The 20,880-nt window shown below is 53.8% G+C and overlaps 1 protein-coding gene across 1 annotated transcript in view; it reads left to right on the forward strand.

Annotated features, from left to right (window-relative positions):
- LOC140428315 (V-set and transmembrane domain-containing protein 2-like protein) overlaps positions 1 to 20,880 on the forward strand; it is a 129,849-nt gene that overhangs the window by 95,263 nt on the left and 13,706 nt on the right. The window contains exon 3 of the mRNA XM_072514655.1: positions 11,070 to 11,120. Coding sequence (XP_072370756.1) covers positions 11,070 to 11,120 — 51 coding nt within the window. The remainder of the gene's footprint in view (positions 1 to 11,069; positions 11,121 to 20,880) is intronic.

Here is a 20,880-nt window from a genome sequence, read left to right on the forward strand (position 1 = left end):
CTGGATCGGTCTATGGTCCCTCCCCCCTCCCCCCTCCGTTTGGCTTCAGCTGTGTTTTGCTTTTATTTATATTTTCAGGGAAAGGGGGGGTTTACCCCCTCCCTCCTCTTCCCTTCTTTTGTGGTTCCCCCACCTTCCTTCCAGCTGCCCCCCCCCCTCCCCCCCACAAACTGGGTTGCGCAGTCCTTTGGTTCCTCATCTTCTTGGTTTTTTATTCTTAACTTACTCCTCATTGCTGGCCTCATACTTGGTTTTGGAACAGGCCAACAAACTGCCCCCTAGTATCCAGGAAGCCTTCCTCCGAACCCTCGGATGGCGTACTTAATCTTCTCCAGGCGGAGAAATTCCGAAAGGTCAGTGAGGCAGTCTGCAGCTGTGGGTGGTGCTGCTGATCACCAGCAGCTTCGACATATTCAAGTGAGACCTGATTATCCAAATCTGGATCCTGCCCTCAATGGGCGGGACCCAGATCATAATGCCTCATGAGATCTCATTCGATCTCGTAAGGCAAGGCCAATAAATCACACAAGAGGCCCCTTACAAGATTTACCGGTCTCGTTGCATCTCGAATCGGGCATGGCCGATAGATTGTGCCCATAGTGTTTAAGTCAGTTGGCTTTCTTTGTTGTTTGTGTGGTGCTGTTTGTAATTTTTGCATTCTTGTGTTTGTTATTGTGTTTGATTGTTTGTTATTATGTAAAACTTTAATAAACACATATTTTTAAAATCTGCAACGACATTGCTCATGGGATCATTTAAGTTGGACAGTGAACTCAATTACATAGATACAGAATTCACAAGCTCTCTTGTGTGATTTAGTCATTTTAAGCATTGTTTTTCCTCTAAAACGGATAAATGGAATAGTCCTCAGAGAGAGAGAGCTGGAGAGAGACTGGTGAATTCTGGGTCAATTAGGCACATCTACAAAGAAATTGGATCAAAGCTTGTCAGGAAAAGCTATACAGGATTATAGAGATATTAATAAATCTGTTTGATCCATATGTAGCTTGGAACACATAATTGAGTTAGTGGGTGGGAGTGTGTGAGAATGAGACAACTGTGAAAGGAGTTGATTGACATACCAAATGGCGTTTTCTCACCGCAGACCTTTGTCTTTTATAAGGTCGTCCACTTGTGAAATATTTTTTACACTCTGGCTGTATCATTTTGTTGGATTTGGCGACAACTCAATAGCAGCTCCCGTGATGAATTAGTCACTGATTGCTGTGCAAAATAGCAACATTCTCCTAAAGTGAAATAGACAGAAAATCAAAATAACATAAAAATGTACCGTAATTCTTTGTAGCTTTTTTCAAAGCTGACATTGAGATTTGTCCCCTCTACTGAAGTTCTTGCAGCTAAAGTCCAAACGGCGAATAAATAAAATGGCATTGGGCCAGTTCTTCCGATGCCAACAGGCCCGAATATGGAGGTGTCTGCCAATGTCGGGTTTTAGGGTCCATCGGAAGTCCCGATGCCTGCTCAGGTACTGTAATTGTCCAGGAAGTTTAAATTTCTGATGAGCTGATTAGTGCTGCCGGGACACTACAAGAATGTTTCTTACATTCATTGAGTACCGCAGAATTGGAATCTTGAGCTAGAAATGTGCTACTTACCCAGATATTTGCTCTACAATTGTTATGTTGTGTAATCTCTGGTATAACACTGTGATTAACAGTGCAACCAATCTACCATTCAAATCGACACATAATCGCACCCCACAAATATGACTACCACCGCCCAACCCTCTCACTCAATCACCCACCCACGCGCTCACTCACCCACTGAACCTCTTTGAGATGATTAAACTCTTACCTGAACACAATAGCTGGTGTCATTAAAAGGGGAGTGTCTGCTGTGCTGCTGTTCTTTGCCAGCGCTCCCCATTGGTCACTGCGCTGATTCGCTGCTCCAGCATGGATGGGATATCTTGCCTAGGAGGACACAGATGGCTCAAGACTCAGCGATTTTCACAGTCAGTTGTGATCTCACCAGCATGTTCACTGACTGTAAAATCTGGGCCTCTAATTTAATGGTCCAATCTTTGAAAAAGTGAAAAGAAGTGATAGGCCATGTGCTACACATTGTGGGAGGGATTCCATGACCCCCCCGCTGGGTGGGAGAATCCCGCCCCGCCCCCCTCCCAATTCTCCCGCCCCCCAAAAACCGGCCAGGCGTGAGTCGCGCCACCCATCTCGGAGAATGGCGGGGTCCGGCGCGACTCAACGGGCGCTGGGGCCGCCCGAATTCTCCGGCCCGCGATGGGCCAAAGTCCCGCCCATCTGTAGCCGGTCCCGCCGGCGTAAATCAGAGTAGGTCCTGTCATAATATACACCATATATCATGGTGCAGATACACACACACACTGATAGACACACAGCAAGACCAATCAAAACACACAACACCGCAGCCAATCACCAGTTAGAGCACACTCACTATAAAGACAGGGGGCATCAGAGTTCCCGCTCATTCGGGATGCAGCCTCCTACAAGGACAGAGCTGAAGCTTACAGCACAGATCCTCACCATGTGCTGAGTGCATAGACTGGTTCGGACAGGCATAGGTCTTTAGTTTAATCTAACATCGTGTTAACCCACAGTGAAAGTATGGTCAACAGTTTCAAACTTAATAAAATAGTATTGCACTATTTTAAGTGTTGGTGGCCAGTATGTGTTCCATGGATCCAGAGCACCCAACACATCATGATACCAGGAGTTGAGGGATATTAGAACTTCTTAGACCTACCTGCAAGTGATCTGCCTTCCACCAGCATAGAGTCATCCTGCAAAATGGACAGCGTCCGCCCGCCGCCGCCGCTCCGCATCACCGGTAACCTGGGGGCCAACTGGAAGATTTTCAAACAACGCTTCCAGCTCTACCTGGAAGCCACAGACCGGGAAGATGCCTCGGACAGCAGGAAGATCGGTCTCTTCCTAGCCATGGCCGGGGAACATGCCATCCACATTTTCAATTCTCTCACCTTTGCTGATGATGAAGATAAATCATAATTCAAGACAGTCCTCCTCATATTTGACACTCACTGCAACATTGAGGTGAATGAAAGTTTCAAACGCTATGTATTCCAACAGCGTTTGCAGGGTAAGGATGAACCTTTCCAGTCCTTTCTCACCCACCTCCGCATCCTTGCGTAGTCCTGTAATTACGGGCCCACCTCCGACTCCATGATATGCGACCAGATCGTTTTTGGTGTTCAGTCGGACCCGCTACCCCAGCAGCTCCTCAAGGTAAAGCAGCTCACCCTAGCGACCGTCATCGAGACCTACGTGCTACACGAGCACGCCACTAGTCGGTATTCCCACATCCAAGTGGCTGAAACGGCAAGGTCCCCATGAGGCAGAATGGGTCCAAGCAATCGAGCAACTCCAGGGCCTCAGCCTCGAAGAGGGCGGCCATTTCACGCGCTTTTCGCGGACTCCCACGCTTGTGCGCACCGAGCGAGGGGAGGGCGACGTCGACGAATGTACTGCGCAGGCGCGCACCACGTACGGCCGCACCGCGCATGCGAGGTGGCGCAGTGAACGTACTGACGCTACAACGTGCAGCAACTGTGGCTCCGTTCACTTAAAGCGGCAATGCCCTGCCAAATGCCGACAATGCCTGAGTGTGGCAAACTTGGCCACTATGCTGCTTTATGCAGATTAGCACGGCCTGCCAATTCGTATCGCTCCGGCCAGCCTCGCAGGAATGTCCGGGCCATTCAAACCACGGTCACGGAGTCCGATGCGGACCAACTACCCGATATTGACATCGAGGACCTGAAGGCACCTTTTCGAGTCGGTATCATAACAAAAAACAGGGTGTCCCCGAAGCAAAGAATCCAGCCTCTATCGGTATACAGCATCGATCCAGACGATGAGTGGTGTGCTACCCTTATGGTCAACCGATCCCAAATACGATTCCACCTAGACACTGGTGCCTCCGCCAATCTCATTGCGGGTTCTGACCTCCAAAGCCTTCGTGTCAAACCAACCAACCTCCCATCAGCCTGCCAGCTATTAGATTATAATGGCAATGCCATTGCTGCCAGTGGCTCGTGTCAACTTGAAGTGATGCACAAGTCACGCAAAGCCATCCTTTCCTTTGAAATCATGGGCTCCTCGAAAGCCTCCCTGTTTGGCGCGCAGGCATGCAAGCTGTTGAACCTAGTTCAGAGAGTTCACTCTCTCTCTCCTGCTGACGCGTCTGCCTTTCAGGACACCGACTTCAGGGCGCAGCTCGATGCCATTATCAACCAGTACCACGATGTCTTTGAGGGCATGGGCACGCTCCCGTACACCTACAAGATTTTATTAAAACCGAATGCCACGCCTGTGGTTCATGCACCTCGCAGGGTCCCAGCACCCCTAAGGACCGCCTCAAGCAGCAGCTGCAGGACCTTCAGAACCAAGGAGTGATTTCCAAAGTCACGGAACCGGCCGACTGGGTCAGTTCCATGGTATGTGTAAAGAAAGCCTTCCGGCGATTTGAGAATTTGCATTGATCCCAAGGATCTAAATCGCAATATCATGAGGGAGCATTATCCAATTCCCAAGCGCGAAGAGCTCACATGTGAGATGGCTCGCGCCGAGCTCTTTACCACACTCGACGCATCAAAAGGATTCTGGCACATTCAGCTCGATAAATCCAGCAGGAAACTTTGCACATTTAATATCCCCTTTGGCAGTTATTGTTACAACAGGATGTTGTTCGGGATCATATCTGCATCAGAAGTGTTCCATAGGATTATGGAACAAATGATGGAAGGCATTGAAGGTGTTTGCGTCTTTGTCAATGACATAATCATTTGGTCCACCACCCCGCAGGAGCATGTTAGTCGCCTTCAGCGCGCATTCAGACGTATACATGAGCATGGCCTCTGCCTCAACAGGGCCAAATGCTCTTTTGGTCAGACGGAACACAAGTTCCTCATGGACCACATCTCCCAATTGGGTGTGCAGCCGGATGCGGACAAGGTAACTGCCATCACAGCTATGAAAACACCAGAGGACAAGAAGGCGGTCCTCCGATTTCTGGGCATGGTCAATGTTTTAGGGAAATTTATCCCTAACCTCGCCTCTCATACCATGGCTCTCAGGAACCTGGTCAGGAAGACGACAGACTTCCAATGGCTCCCTGCCCATGAGCGCGAATGGAGAGAACTCAAGGCAAAACTGACCACGGCCCCTGTCTTAGCTGTCTTTGATCCAGCAAAGGAGAACAAAATTTCGACCGATGCCAGTCAATCCGGCATTAGGGCAGTGCTCCTCCATCGTGATGAGGCCCCATCATGGGCCCCCATTGCATGTGCGATGACCCCCACGGAGCAGCGCTACGCGCAGATAGAAAAGGAGTGCCTGGGCCTTCTGACCGGTGTGGTTAAGTTTCACGATTATGTCGACGGACTTCCTCAATTCACCGTCGAGACCGACCATCGCCCGCTGGTCAATATAATACAGAAAGACTTGAACGATATGACGCCTCGTCTCCAGCGTATTCTTCTCAAGCTCCGGCGATATGGCTTCCAGCTGGTATACACCCCAGGCAAAGACCTCATCATTGCTGATGCTCTCTCCAGGGCAGTCAACACTCCATGTGACCCAGCGGGATTTGTCTGCCAGGTTGACGCCCGTGTGGCATTCGCGGCTTCCAATCTACCTGTCACGGATGAACGCCTCGTCCAAATTCGCTACGAGACGGCGGCTGACCCTTTGCTGCAGCGTGTCATGCACCACCTAACGGACAGGTGGCTCAAGGGCCAATGCCCTCAGTTCTATAATGTCAGAGATGATCTGGCGGTAGTAGACGGGGTTCTTCTGAAACTGGACCGCATTGTCATCCCGCATAGCATGCGCCAGCTCGTCCTGGAACAGCTACACGAGGGCAACGTTGGCGTGGAAAAGTGCCGCCGACGGGCCTGAGAGGCAGTGCACTGGCCCGGCATTAATGAGGACATAGCCAACACAGTGCTCAACTGCCCCACTTGTCAGCGTTTCCAGCCGGCCCAACCACGTGAGACCCTGCAGCCCCATGAGCTGGTCACGTCACCATGGACCAAGGTGGGCATCGACCTGTTCCACGCACTGGGTAGAGACTATGTCCTGATCATGGACTACTTTTCGAATTACCCGAAGGTGATACGGTTGCACGACCTCACCTCGTCTGCAGTCATTCGTGCATGGAAAGAAACATTTGCTCGACACGGCATCCCGCTCACGGTTATGTCGGACAATGGCCGATGCTTCGCCAGCCAGGAATGGTCCAACTTTACCAGGCGGTACAATTTTGCCCCTGTGACATCCAGTCCCCTGTACCCCCAATCCAACGGCAAAGCAGAGAAGGGAGTACATACCGTCAAACGGCTCCTATGCAAGGCTGCCGATGCCGGGTCCGATTTCTACCTTGCCTTGCTGGCCTATCGCTCTGCCCCGCTGTCTGCTGGCCTGTCACCAGCCCAGTTACCCATGGGTCGTACCCCGAGGACGGCGGTGCCGTCCATCCATGTCCCAGACCTCGACCACGTTCCGGTCCTTCGCCGGATGCTGCTGTCTCGTGCACAGCACAAGGTGGCTCATGACTCCCGTGCAGCTGATCTCCCTGCTCTGGCTCCAGATGACAACGTCCGCGTCCATCTTCCAGATGGGGGCTGGTCTGCAACCGCTGTTGTCCTTCGGCAGGTGGCCCCCCGCTCGTTCCTGGTTCGTCGACCGGATGGCTCCATTCTTCGCCGCAATCGACGCGCCCTTCGTCTCGTTCCACGCTCGCCACGTGATCCTCCACTGTCGCCTCGCCCTCCTGCTGACCCTGCCATGGATGCAGAGCTCCCTGTAACTCTGCCTCCCCCTGACTCTGACGCAGTCCAGCCCGCTCCTGAACCGGTGGCTCTCGACCCAGCCTTGAGGCGGTCAACCAGAATTATATACAGACCAGGTAAACGATCAAACAGAGGAACAAAACAATTTAGAAAGTCTATAAGGCCGCAAAGTTCATAAATTAAGTCTCTGAGGTGGGCGATGAATTCATCCGGTAGACAAACCAGGAACGAGCGGGGGGGGCACCTGCCGAAGCACAACAGCGGTTGCAGACCAGCCCCCATCCGGAAGGTGGACGTGGACGTTGTCATCTGGAGCTACAGCAGGGAGATCAGCTGCACGGGAGTCATGAGCCACCTTGTGCTGTGCACGAGACAGCTGCATCCGGCGAAGGACCGGAACGTGATCGAGGTCCGTGACATGGATGGACGGCACCGTCGTCCTCAGGGTGTGACCCATGAGCAATTGGGCTGGCGACAGGCCAGTGGACAGTGGGACGGAGCGATAGGCCAGCAAGGCGAGGTAGAAATCGGACCCAGCATCGGCAGCCTTGCAGAAGAGCCGTTTGACTGTATGTACTCCCTTCTCCGCTTTGCTGTTGGATTGGGGTACAGGGGACTGGATGTCACATGGGCAAAATTGTACCGCATGGCAAAGTTGGACCATTTCTGGCTGGCGAAGCAGGGGCTTGCCGTTTTAAATGGGCAGAGCCACAGTTGCCACACGTCGTAGCGTCAGCACGTTCGCTGCGCCACCGCGCATGCGTGGTGCGGTCATACATGGTGCGCGCCTGCGCATTACGTTCATCGACATCGCCGTCCCCTCGTTTAATGCGCACAAGCGCGGGAGTCCGCAAAAAGTGCGCAAAATGGCCGTCCTCATCCAGGCTGAGGCCCTGAGTTGCTCGATTGCTTGGACCCATTCTGCCTCGTGGGACCTTGCCGCGCCGTTTCAGCCGCTTGGATGTGGGAATACCGACTCATGGCGTTTTCGTGTAGGACACAGGTCTCGATGACGGTCGCTAGGGTGAGCTGCTTTACCTTGAGGAGCTACTGTCGTAGAGGGTCCGACTAAACACCGAAAACGATCTGGTCGCTTATCATGGACTCGGAGGTGGGCCCACTCCTCCTGCGCAAGGATGCAGAGGTGAGTGAGAAAGGATTGGAAAAGTTCATCCTTACCCTGCAAACGCTGTTGGAACACATAGCGCTCAAAACTTCCATTCACCTCTACGCTGCAGTGAGTGTCAAACTTGAGGAGGACCGTCTTGAACTTTGTTTTATCTTCATCATCCGCAAAGGTGAGAGAATTGAAAATGTGGATGGCATGGTCCCCGGCTGTGGATAGGAGGAGAGCAATCTTCCTGGAATCCGAGGCGTCCTCCCTGTCCGTGGTCTCAAGGAAGAGCTGGAAGCGCTGTTTGAATATCTTCCAGTTGGCCCCTAGGTTGCCGGCGATGCGGAGCGGTGGCGGGCAGATGTTGTCTATGTTGCAGGATGACGGAATACTGGCTGAAGGCAGATCACTTGCAGGTAGGTCTAAGAAGTGCTAATATCCCTCAGTTCCTGGTATCATGTTGTGTTGGGCGCTCTGGATCCATGGAACACATACAAGTCACCATCACTTGAAATAGTGCAACACTATTTTATTACGTCAGAAACTGTTTTACATACTTTCACTGTGGGTTAACACGATATTAGATTGAACTAAAGACCTATGCCTTGTCCTAACCAGTCGATGCACTCAGCACATGGTGAATGTCTGTGCTGCAGGCTGTGAGCTCTGTCCTACTAGGAAGCTGCAGCTCGAATGAGCGGGAACTCTGATGCCCCCTGTCTTTATACTGCGTGTGCTCTAACTGGTGATTGGTTGTGGTGTTGTGTGTGTTGATTGGTCCCACTGTGTGTCCATCAGTGTATGTGTCTGCACCATGATATACTGGTGTATATTATGACACAGTGAGAATGGGATCAAGGAAGGCAGAACTCAGAGGAGGCAGCCAGTTTCTTACAAAGAGAGCTTGTCAGAGTGTCTACCTGGAATAGTCTGTGACAAAAGGATGGTGTTGAGCATGAAAAGTAAAATATCTATTTTTAATATAAGTTGAGAGTACCCAATTCTTATTTTTTCCCAATTAAGGGGAAATTTGGTGTGGCCAATCTTCCTATCCTGCGCATCTTTGGGTTATGGGGTGAGACCCACGCAGACACGGGGAGAATCTGCAAATTCCACATGGACAGTGACCTGGGGCTGGGATTGAACCAGAGTCCTCGATGCCGTGAGGCAGCAGTGTTAATGACTGCGCCACCATATTGCCCATGAAAGGTAAAATAGAAGGGTCGTGTACTCTGTGGATGGCCTAGAATGTGGCACAATGGAATTTGAAAGTCCGGTGGTGTTAATTGGTTCATCTCTCACTCTGTCATATTTTCCACTCAGTACTTGATTATGAGAGCTTTGTGGGACAAACATGCGTGTCCCAAATTCAAGGGCAACTGGCTCAGAATCTTCCGTACATCCAGTTTGGAGTACCTGCTGTAAGCAATTCTTTTCTTTAAATATTTTTCCAAAAAAGGGGCAATTTATTGTGGCCAGTTCACCTACCCTGCACATCTTTGGGTTGTGTAGGTGAGACCCATTCAGACACGGGGCGAATGTGCAAACTCAAGAAGAACAGTGACCCAGGGTCAGGATCGAATCCGGGTCCTCAGCCTTGAGGCAGCGGTGCTAACCACTGTGCCATGTAGTCATGAGTCATGAGGGAAAAAAATTAATAAATATGATTGTTCCCCTTCAGGAAAAGATGCTGCAGAATATTTCTGATGGATATTAAGGAGTTAAGGAAAGAAGGAAAAAAAAGACTCGCAATGACATAGTGCCTTCCATTACCTCAGGATGTCCGAAGGTGTTTTACAACTAGTGGAGTACATTTTCAAATGTAGCCACTGGTGTAATGTAAACACAAGAGTACTCCATTCCAATGCAACAGGGCAACCGGGGAAGGGGACATAACTTCAGAGTTGTGAAAGGAAGGTTTAGGACAGATATCAGTTTGTCTTTACAAGAAAGAGCGCGGTGGGCCAGTTGTGCAATGGATAACGCGTCTGACTATGAATCTTTACGAAGAAGATGATCAGGAGTTGGCACTGGTTGCCGGGGGCAGGTGACTAAGGTCAGGACACGGACTGATCCAGGAAGAGTCTGATGTAGTAATGAGAAGAAAGTGGGCCTGGCTTTTGGGAAGGATGACACCAAACAGACCAAATGGTATTTATCTGAGCTGAGCTAGTACAATCATTAACAGTCTATTTTCAGCAGAGATTATCGCTGGGTAAAATATTCAGGAAGCTAGAAATTACATGCTGCCAAGTTTCACTATTTTGTTTCATGCCTCAGCTCATTTTGACTTTTCCTGCAACTTGTTTTGCAGCACACTCCTGCTTCTGCTCTCGCTGTGCCTGTGCTATAACACATCAAGCTTTTTTCCCCCAAAAATCATTTGCTCAGTGTAATTTCAAGGTCATCTTGTTTTGTTGCGCACTGTGTGTTGTTAAATCAAGGGTCTTCTCTATAATTAATGAATTGTTTGAAACCTAGGATTTTCTTGAATGTTGGTCACATGCAGTAACAGCGCTGCTTTAAAATTTCCCCTGCACTTAAATAACAATGGAGAGAGCTATCTGGAGGGAGCGATCACTCGGGGAGAAATCTGCCACATTGTGAAAGTTTCAGTGACAGTGACAGTCCTTGGTGAATTTGGCCTTTGCCTTTATCTCTGACTTTGTAGACAAGGGTCAGCTCCCTTGAAGTCTGAGGTTATCATTACTATTACAGGCTTGGGTTGCTATCGATACACAAGGAAGATCTCAAGGGTGCACGTCTTTGGGTTGCAATAACATTTAATAAACAACTTGAGCTTTTCTTTCACACTTTTGCACATCATCACATTGTCCCAATATGTAACATGATGTAAACTGTCTATTCTCCTTTATTTAACATGCAGGATTTAAAAATGAATAAAGCCATATGCATTATTTTGAATACATCATTAAATTACATGTCTGGCATCTTCCTAATAAAGAGGAACTTTACTGAACTGCTATGTTGTCTAATAAGAGTACCTGAAATTGCTTTTCACCTATTTGGATTGGGACTTTTTGTTGAAAACATTGACTAGTCATAAAAGTGCTATTTTTGTTTTCTCTCTCCCTCTATTTCTGTCTCACTCTTAATATCATGTGTTTGCCTTTCTTTTAACAGATGAAAGCCTCTACTCATGATGAGTCTAGAAAGGATGCAACAAAAATAAGTGTGAGTTTCAGTAACTTTCCATCATCTGTGCATACCTCCTATTGGGTCTAGTTATATCTCCATTAATACGCAAAGTATACAGGCGTTTGTTTGCATTATAAGAAGGTACAGTCCAGAGAAGAATTTTTGGAGCAATTTAATTTACAGTCATCTGTAAACAATCAAATAAACATTTGAAAAACCTACCCAATATCATGTTCAATGTCTGGTTTTCAATTTCTGGTTTTCACTGAGGTCAGCTGTTGGTGACATAAGAGGTTTTATTGCATGGAAAGTGGCCCTTTGGCCCATTGTCCATGCCGGCCATCAAGGACTTATCTGATCCCATTTCCAGCTCTTGACCCATAGCCTTGTATGCTAAGGCATTTCAAATGCTCATATAAATACTTCTTAAATATTGTGAGGTTACAGGTGAGCTAATGAGACAAGTGTTATAGCTGTGGAGTCACATTTAAGTATCTAAGTAGGAAATACGATTCCAACTCGATTCATTCCAATAAGTTACTTTTTCTCTCTCTTGCCCTGGACATTAGATGGTACAGTTCGTGGACATATGAGTCCTCTGTCTATTGGGGAGGAGATTAAAAAAAGCTGACAAAACTTGCGATGGTGCCTGCTCTTAATATTTGTGGCAGCTGCAGAGAAAATGTCTATTTGGTTGGTATACTCCTGCAACTGAGAGAAGGCCCCGGGTGCTTCTCAATATTGTCTAAGATCACATCATTCAAAGGAAATGTAGGAGGAACACCTTCGACGTCTTCCAAATAGGCGGCACAGAAGCACAGTGGTTAGCACTGTTGCTTCGCAGCGCCAGGGTCCCAGGTCGATAACTGGCTTGGGTCACTGCTTGTGTGGAGTCTGTAAGTTCTCCCCGTGGGTTTCCTCCGGGTGCTCCAGTTTTCTCCCACAAATCCCAAATGTGCTTGTCAGGTGGGTTGGACATTCTGAATTTTCCCTCAGTGTACCCAAACAGGCGCCGGAATGTGGCGGCTGGGGACTTTCACAGTAACTTCATTGCAGTGTTAATGTAAGCCTACTTGTGACAATAAAGATTATTATTGTTATTAAAGTGACTGTTAGTATCAAGCACAGATCTACCAAACCAATGCCCATGATGGTGACTGCCAAGATCAACAAATTCATTCAAATTTAAGTGTTACGTCATAAATGTCATAGAATGCAATTGAGTAGTTTTATTACAATTCAGGTCAATTGTCTACGTGAAAAGTAAAACATGATCTCACGTTCTAACCTTGCCCAATCCTAAAGGTCAGTGGTAGAGATGAGCCTTGGACAGTAGAGTCAGGAGTCACTGATTTTTTTTAAACTGACTATCTGACCAGCTGCACAGTAGGCTACACAATTTGTGTGAAAACCCCAGGTGGATGCCTGACCCATGGGGCGAAATTCTCCGTTATCGGCGGAAACTCCGCCGATCGGCGCAAAAAACGGCGCAAATCCCACTTGCGTCACGTCATAAAAATGGGCCGATAGTCTGCGGCCCGAAATGGGCTAGCAGCGACGTAACGGGATCCGCGCTTGCGCAGTGGTTCACGCCGTGCAGCGTCATACGCGCTGCACGGCGTGACGGCTCATAAGGCCGCGCAGCTCCCCCCCACCCGACCGGAACAGCCGACCGCAACACCCGACTTGATGGCTGGCCGTCGCTCAGCCCCGAGGTTCGAGTCACGCGATGTGGAGGCGCTCCTGGATGCGGTGGAGCAGAGGAGGGACGCCCTGTATCCCGGGCACGGCCGCAGAGTTGCCCCACGCCACAGCCGGCGTTTGTGGAGGGAGGTGGCAGAGGCCGTCACCGCTGTGGCCCTAACACCACGGACAGGCACCCAGTGCCACAAGAAGGTGAACGACCTCGTCAGAGCAGGCAGGGTGAGCGTCCCCCATATCCCCCATATCCCCTCTCCCCCAAATCCCCCCCTCCCCCATATCCCCCCTCCCCCATATCCCCCCTCCCCCATATCCCCCCTCCCCCATATCCCCCCCTCCCCCATATCCCCCATATCCCCCTCCCCCATATCCCCCCTCCCCATATCCCCCCCTCCCCCATATCCCCCCTCCCCCATATCCCCCATATCCCCCCTCCCCCATATCCCCCCCTCCCCCATATCCCCCATATCCCCCCTCCCCCATATCCCCCATATTCCCCCTCCCCCATATCCCCCCTCCCCCATATCCCCCATATCCCCCCTCCCCCATATCCCCCATATTCCCCCCTCCCCCATATCCCCCCTCCCCCATATCCCCCATATCCCCCTCCCCCATATTCCCCATATCCCCCCTCCCCATATCCCCCCTCCCACATATCCCCATATCCCCCATATCCCCCCTCCCCCATATCCCCCATATCCCCCCTCCCCCATATCCCCCATATCCCCCCTCCCCCATATCCCCCATATTCCCCCCTCCCCCATATCCCCCCTCCCACATATCCCCCCTCCCCCATATCCCCCATATCCCCCCTCCCCCATATCCCCCATATTCCCCCCTCCCCCATATCCCCCCTCCCCCATATCCCCCATATCCCCCCTCCCCCATATTCCCCATATCCCCCCCTCCCCCATATCCCCCCTCCCACATATCCCCCCTCCCCCATATCCCCCCTCCCCCATATCCCCCATATCCCCCCTCCCCCATATCCCCCATATCCCCCCTCCCCTATATTCCCCATATCCCCCTCCCCATATCCCCCCTCCCCCATATCCCCCCCTCCCCCATATCCCCCATATCCCCCCTCCCCCATATCCCCCATATCCCCCCTCCACCATATCCCCCATATTCCCCCCTCCCCCATATCCCCCCTCCCCCATATCCCCCATATCCCCCCTCCCCATATCCCCCCTCCCCCATATCCCCATATCCCCCCTCCCCCATATCCCCCATATCCCCCCTCCCCCATATCCCCCATATCCCCCCTCCCCCATATCCCCCATATCCCCCCTCCCCATATCCCCCCTCCCCCATATCCCCCCCTCCCCCATATCCCCCATATCCCCAAGTGAATCCAGCCCTAACCTTAACCTCTGCAATGCACACGCAACCGATGGCGTGCATTCATATACCTGCCTAACACTGTTGCCTTTTACCCCTGCCACCACCCCCCCCCCCAGGAGAAGCGCGCACACAACAATAGGGAGCATGTGAGGACTGGAGGAGGGCCCGCTGATGAGAAGCCACTGACCGTACACGAGGAAAAGGCCCTGGAACTGGCTGGCGGACCTGAGGACCGGGAGGTTGCTGATGCAGAGGTCGGGGCCCCACGAGCAAGTGAGCCACCAACAGCCCGTCCCCATATCCCCCCTCCCCTATATCCCCCTCTCCCGTATCACCTGATCACTGCCTGATGTCTAACCATGCATGCTTCATTGTGTATCGCAGGACCAAACGTCCAGGCACCCATCCCCGCAGATGCAGACCGCCCGCTGGGTGCCCCTCGGAGACCACGGGAGACGGAGAGACCCGCACCCTCCAGCATGCGACGCCCGCAGGATGCCCCTCGGAGACCACGGGAGACGGAGAGACCCGCACCCTCCAGCATGCGACGCCCGCAGGATGCCCCTCGGAGACCACGGGAGACGGAGAGACCCGAACCCTCCAGCATGCGACGCCCGCAGGATGCCCCTCGGAGACCACGGGAGACGGAGAGACCCGAACCCTCCAGCATGCGACGCCCGCAGGATGCCCCTCGGAGACCACGGGAGACGGAGAGACCCGAACCCTCCAGCATGCGACGCCCGCAGGATGCCCCTCGGAGACCACGGGAGACGGAGAGACCTGGAGCAACAGGGAGACGACACCCCCGTCACGTGCGGGAGCGACCACCCAGCGATGAGGGGGGCAGCCACAGGCCCCCGTCACATCCGAGCCAGGACACCACTACCCAGGACACCACTATCCAGGACACCCCTACCCGGGACACCACTACCCAGGACACCCCTACCCGGGACAGCACTACCCGGGACAGCACTACCCGGGACAGCACTACCCGGGACAGCACTACCCAGGACACCCCTACCCGGGAAGACGAAATACCGGACAGTGACTCAGAGTGGATGGGTGGAGACGAACCCCCACCCCAAAGTGCCATGGACTCAGAGTGGGACGAAGAGCACGACACAACGCCACTGCTGTCACCAACACCCTCCGCCATCGCAGAAACACTCACCACGGTTGGGCACTTTAGTGATGAGGCGTCTGGTACACTCACTGGTGCGCACAACACAGCCGTCCCGGTGGAGGTAGGAGCAGCAGAGGGACCGGGCGGTCGGAGGGCAGCCCAGGCCAAGCAAACATCTGCCGCCCAGATGGATCCCGGGTTCCTGCAGTTACCACACCCACACATAGATCCGATGCAACCACCGACACGGAGACGAGCGAATAGGGTGACGGGTGGCTTGCGGCGGCTGCGGTCGCAGGTGGAGGAGTCCACCCGCGTCCAGGAGCTGGGAGTGGTCCCGGTCATGCGTGCCACCCAGGCTGACACCGCACGGGTGGCGTCCGCGGTGGAGGCAATGGGTGCGACGGTGTCAGACATGGGGAACGGTTTGCGAGGCCTGGGGCCTTCCGTGCAGGCGGCGTCTGTGGCCCAGGAAATGGCTGCCCTCTCACAGGAGGCCATGAGCCAGTGCCAGCGCCAGATGGCAGAGGCGCTCAACGCCATAGCCCAGTCTCAGCAGGCCATGGCCCAGTCTCAGCAGGCCATAGCCCAGTCTCTGCAGGCCATGGCCCAGTCTCTGCAGGCCATGGCCCAGTCTCAGCAGGCCATCGGTGAGGGCATCGGCGCCAGTGGCCATGTGCGAGCTGGCGTCGCACTGTCGCAGACAGGGTTCGACAACCCCCTGGGCTCCATGGCTGCAAACCTGCAGACCCCTGTCGATACCAGCACGGACCTCCAGGACTGGCAGTGCCAGATGTCGGGGGCGCGTCGGATGGCCAGTCCGTTCGCATCCCCCACCCATGTAGAGGCCTGGGGGCCATCGGGCACCCCGAGGGAGGAGGAGGTGGTGTGGTCCGTCCCGGCTCCCTCTGTAGGGGAGGTCCCGGTACACCGCGACACCTCGGACTCCCCCCCTTCCGTCCCAGGTGCATCGGGTGGGCAACGGGCAGGACAGGCTGGCAGCTCGCCATCCCAGTCGCCCGGGCCGCAGCCTGGCCCATCTAGGCCAGGACGCCCCAGGAAACGGCCGCCAAAGGGATCCAGTGTCAGAGGGCAGGAATCACAGGAGTCCACCTCCAGTTCTGCTGTACCGTCTGGGGAACCACGTAGACGTAGTCAAAGGGCCCGTAAGGCCAAACAATTAGACACTGAGTAAGTTGGCACGGGTGCAGGGCACAGATGAGTTTTAGGAGCTAGGGCACGTGCATGAACTCCTTTGGTTATTAAAGTCAATGTTACACCTACCGAAGCTGCCTTTGTGCTCTGTCCAAAGTGTGCGGGGGTGTCATGTACGTTGAGCGCAAGTGTGTGTGTGAGGGGTGGTCTTACCTCAGCCCCAGGTGAGTCTGCCCCCTTCCCCCTGGGCCGCCATCAACATCCCCCGGGCAGAGGACGGGACCGTGCGCTGCAGTGTCACAGCCGCATGCAGGGATGGTCCGGGTGGATGGTGGTACTGTGGCCATGGGTCAGACATAGTCCAACGATGTAGAGCCAGGAGCTCATCGGAGGCGGGTTGTCATCATTCTCCATGGCCTGCGATAGACACGCGTCCACCCGCAACTGGGTGAGCCCGGCCCATTGTGCCGCCGGTGGATCGGCAATTGGGAGTGGGGGGGTGGTGTGCATGCGGGTGGGGTGTGTGGGGTTGGGGAGGGGGGTGAGGGTGCTAGGTGGGTGGATGGGTGGGGGGTGTGGGTGGTCGGCTGTTGTCATGGTGTGCGGTCTGTGGCCATACTACCCGATTCCCACGCCCATCTAGTCAGTGAAGCGGGCGTCTATCAGTCTGTCCCGTGCCCGCTGGGCCAGCCGGTAACGGTGGACAGCCACCCGTCTGTGTCTACCCCGTCTGCCCTGACCATTGCCCCCATCCCCCTCATCTGGGGAGGACTGGGCCTCTTCCTGCTGCTCCTCCACTCCGCCCTCCTCTGCCTGCGGCACATCGCCCCTCTGCTGGGCTATGTTGTGCAGGACGCAGCACACCACAATGATGCGGCCGACCCTATCTGACCGATACTGGAGGGCGCCCCCAGAGAGGTCCAGGCACCTGAAACGCATCTTCAGCATGCCAAAGCACCGCTCGATCACTCCCCTTGTCGCTACATGGGCATCATTGTAGCGGTTCTCCGCCTCATTGCGTGGCCTCCGTATAGGCGTCATCAGCCACGATCGCAATGGGTAGCCCCTGTCGCCCAGCAACCAGCCCCTCAGCCGGGGATGGCGTCCCTCGTACATGCCGGGGATGGATGACCGCGACAACACGAATGAGTCGTGTACACTGCCTGGGTGACGGGCGCAGACGTGCAGGATCATCATGCGGTGGTCGCAGACCACCTGTACGTTCATCGAATAGGTCCCCTTCCTATTAGTGAACACGGCCCTGTTATCTGCAGGTGGCCGCACGGCGACGTGCATCCCATCGATCGCGCCCTGGACCATGGGGAACCCGGCAATGGCAGAGAAGCCCACGGCCCGGGCATCTTGGCTGGCCCGGTCCACGGGGAAGCGGATGTAGCGGTGCGCCATGGCATAAAGGGCATCTGTCACTGCCCGGATGCACCGATGCACCGATGTCTGCGATATGCCGGACAGGTCCCCACTCGGTGCCTGGAATGACCCCGTTGCATAAAAGTTCAGGGCCACCGTAACCTTGACGGACACGGGGAGAGGGTGTCCCCCGCCAGTGCCACGCGGTGACAGGTGTGCCAGCAGGTGGCAGATGTGTGCCACGGTTTCCCGGCTCATCCGGAGTCTCCTCCTGCATTCCCGGTCCGTGAGGTCCTGGTATGACTGCCGGGGCCGGTACACACGGGGCGCCCTCGGGTGCCTCCGTTGCCATGGGGCCGCGACGTCCTCCTCCCCATCCTCGTCCTGTCGGTCAGGTGTCCCTCCAGCCTGGGCGGCTGCCGCCTGCCCCTCTGCCGCCTCTCTGGCACGCTCCTCCTCCTCCTCCTCCTCCTCCTCATCCAGGGCAACATAGACATGAGCGGCTGCCACCACGGCGGCCAACATCGCTGGATGGTCTGAAAACATGACGGCCTGGTGGGGGGGAGGGGAACGACGACATGTCATCATTGCCCATATCCCCTCCTCCCCCCAGCCAGGTGGCATGGACCGCATGGGTCCAACTGTTGGAGGCTGGCACCTGGCCAGGTGGACCAACTCATTTGCCCTCCCATCACCCACCCCGGCACGGACCCCCTCCCCAACCCCCAACCTCCACCCCAGCACGGACCCCCCCCCCAACCTCCACCCCGGCACGGACCCCCTCCCCAACCCCCAACCTCCACCCCAGCATGGACCCCCCCCCCAACCTCCACCCCGGCACGGACCCCCTCCCCAACCTCCACCCCGGCACGGACCCCCTCCCCAACCCCCAACCTCCACCCCGGCACGGACCCCCTCCCCAACCCCCAACCTCCACCCCAGCACGGACCCCCCCCCCAACCTCCACCCCGGCACGGACCCCGTCCCCAACCCCCAACCTCCACCCCAGCACGGACCCCCCCCCCCCAACCTCCACCCCGGCACGGACCCCCTCCACAACCCCCAACCTCCACCCCGGCACGGACCCCCTCCCGGCACTCCCCCGGAGCCCAGCCTACTCTAACCACCCCCCCCCCCCCCGCCGCACACACACACAAGCCGAGACACACCTCTCCTCAGGCAATCAGTCTGCGGCCACGCCATTTCCTGCCCAGAGCCAACCCCCCAGGCCGTCACTCACCTCCTCGCTGGTCGGCGTGAGCCTGGAGCACCGGGTCACGCCGATGAAAAGGAGGTTTGATTCACGTCGACGTGAACGGTCATCACGTCGACGGGACTTCGGCCCATCCGGAAGGGAGAATATCGGCAGGCCGAAAATCGGCTGCCTTGCGCAGACCTGTGACATTCTCCGCGGCAGCGGCGCCATTAACGCCCCGCCGACTTTTCTCCCTTCGGAGACTTCGGCGGGGGCGGGGGCGGGATTCACGGCGGCCAACGGCCATTCTCCGACCCGGCGGGGGGTCGGAGAATGACGCCCATGATGTGTAACTTCCCCAAAAAATGAAATGTGGGCATCTGACATACAGGCCTGGATTTGTGCTACTGAGATGAACAGCTCGAGTCAGGAAATCTCCCTACTCACTGCACCCACCTCAGTAAAAAGGCTCCTGAATAATGCAATCCTTGCATCGGGGAGGCGGATGCAGGATAGAATCAGGCCCGCTGGTGAGCCTTCTGGTCAGCTGAGCACATAAGTGACGAGAGAGAAGACCCATCTTGATTCTCTGAAACTTCATCCCAGTTTTTTAATAGGATTTTAGGCCTTCTGTTCCTCACCCCCTATCCATGCTTCAAGGCTCTCTGTACCCTTTAGGCCAATTCACCCAGTATCCACCCTGGGCAGACCTTAGAAGCCATATGGAGATGAAATAACATTGATTCTAATACAGTTTTCACTATACAGAGTAGATAGTTTAAAATATTCATCGAAGCCTGTTCAATGCTTTTTCAAAAAAAATCTCAAGAGCTTAACCTTTTATAAATACTAACAAATTTATATTCATACTCCACATCAAAGACACCTAATCCTTGAATCAGAAAGAAACCTTAGGGAAATGTCAATAAGCAGCTATTGAAACTGATTGAATGGGGTTTTCGTTAACCTCACTGACAGCTACAGCTGATTTTAAACTTATTTTAAAGGACCGACGATTTAAATAACTTTACAGGACAATAGTTATTTCCTTCAAGAATATTTACGTCTACTCCATCAATTTTTGATTTTCACACCGCAGCCTAGGGAGTCTGTTTGAAATCAACTCTGAGTTCAAATTGCCCTACTGAATTTGGGTTTCAAGCCCCACCCTTTTTTGGTAAACCTCTGGTCTGTGGGACTTCCCCATCTGGGTCCCGCTAGTTTGGAAGCTATGTGGAGTCTCCCTGACACCGTGAAAGTCCAGGCCTATTATCTGTTATCACAAGTTAATTTCATCATCTCCACACTGTGAATTGAAATTAATAATCCTCTGCAAGGATTGCCAAACCCTGAGTGGCGTGGTGGTGGTTGGAGTACAAGAAACAGGTTTGCATTTGCTGTGGCATAACTCTAACCGAAATCTTGAGAACAGAAAAATTCTAACAGCTGAAAACTTTAATCACTTTCTTTTCCTTCAGAAGCTACTTTACTCCCCCGCTGTCTCTAAACAGTGCTGCCATGCACCTTGTTCACTTGCTCCTGGTTAAGAGAACGACGGAGTGTCCTCTGCATTGCTTTCTCTGTGGACCTTCCACTTTCTCCTCCACTTTTGAGTTTCTCTCCCCCCCCCCCCTCCTCCTTTGGCTTACCACCTCTTTGTGGCCAATTATGGTCAAATACCGATCCGAGTCACGTGATCCCTTTCTCCCTCCCCCAACCCCAGTGCACCAGGAGCATCAGGAGAATCCAACAAGGGATTAATCCCAGGTGAACGTCACAGCAGAAGACGGAGAGCGGGACATTGCTCCGTCTGCAGTCACTGCAGCTGGTGGTGTTCCTGTGGAGATATGAGTGCTGCAGACGGCAGCTGCTACCGGGAATGAAAATTCATTGGCATAATATCACATCAC

The sequence above is a fragment of the Scyliorhinus torazame genome, chromosome 8 (assembly GCF_047496885.1).
Source record: "Scyliorhinus torazame isolate Kashiwa2021f chromosome 8, sScyTor2.1, whole genome shotgun sequence".
NCBI classification, from domain to species: domain Eukaryota; kingdom Metazoa; phylum Chordata; class Chondrichthyes; order Carcharhiniformes; family Scyliorhinidae; genus Scyliorhinus; species Scyliorhinus torazame.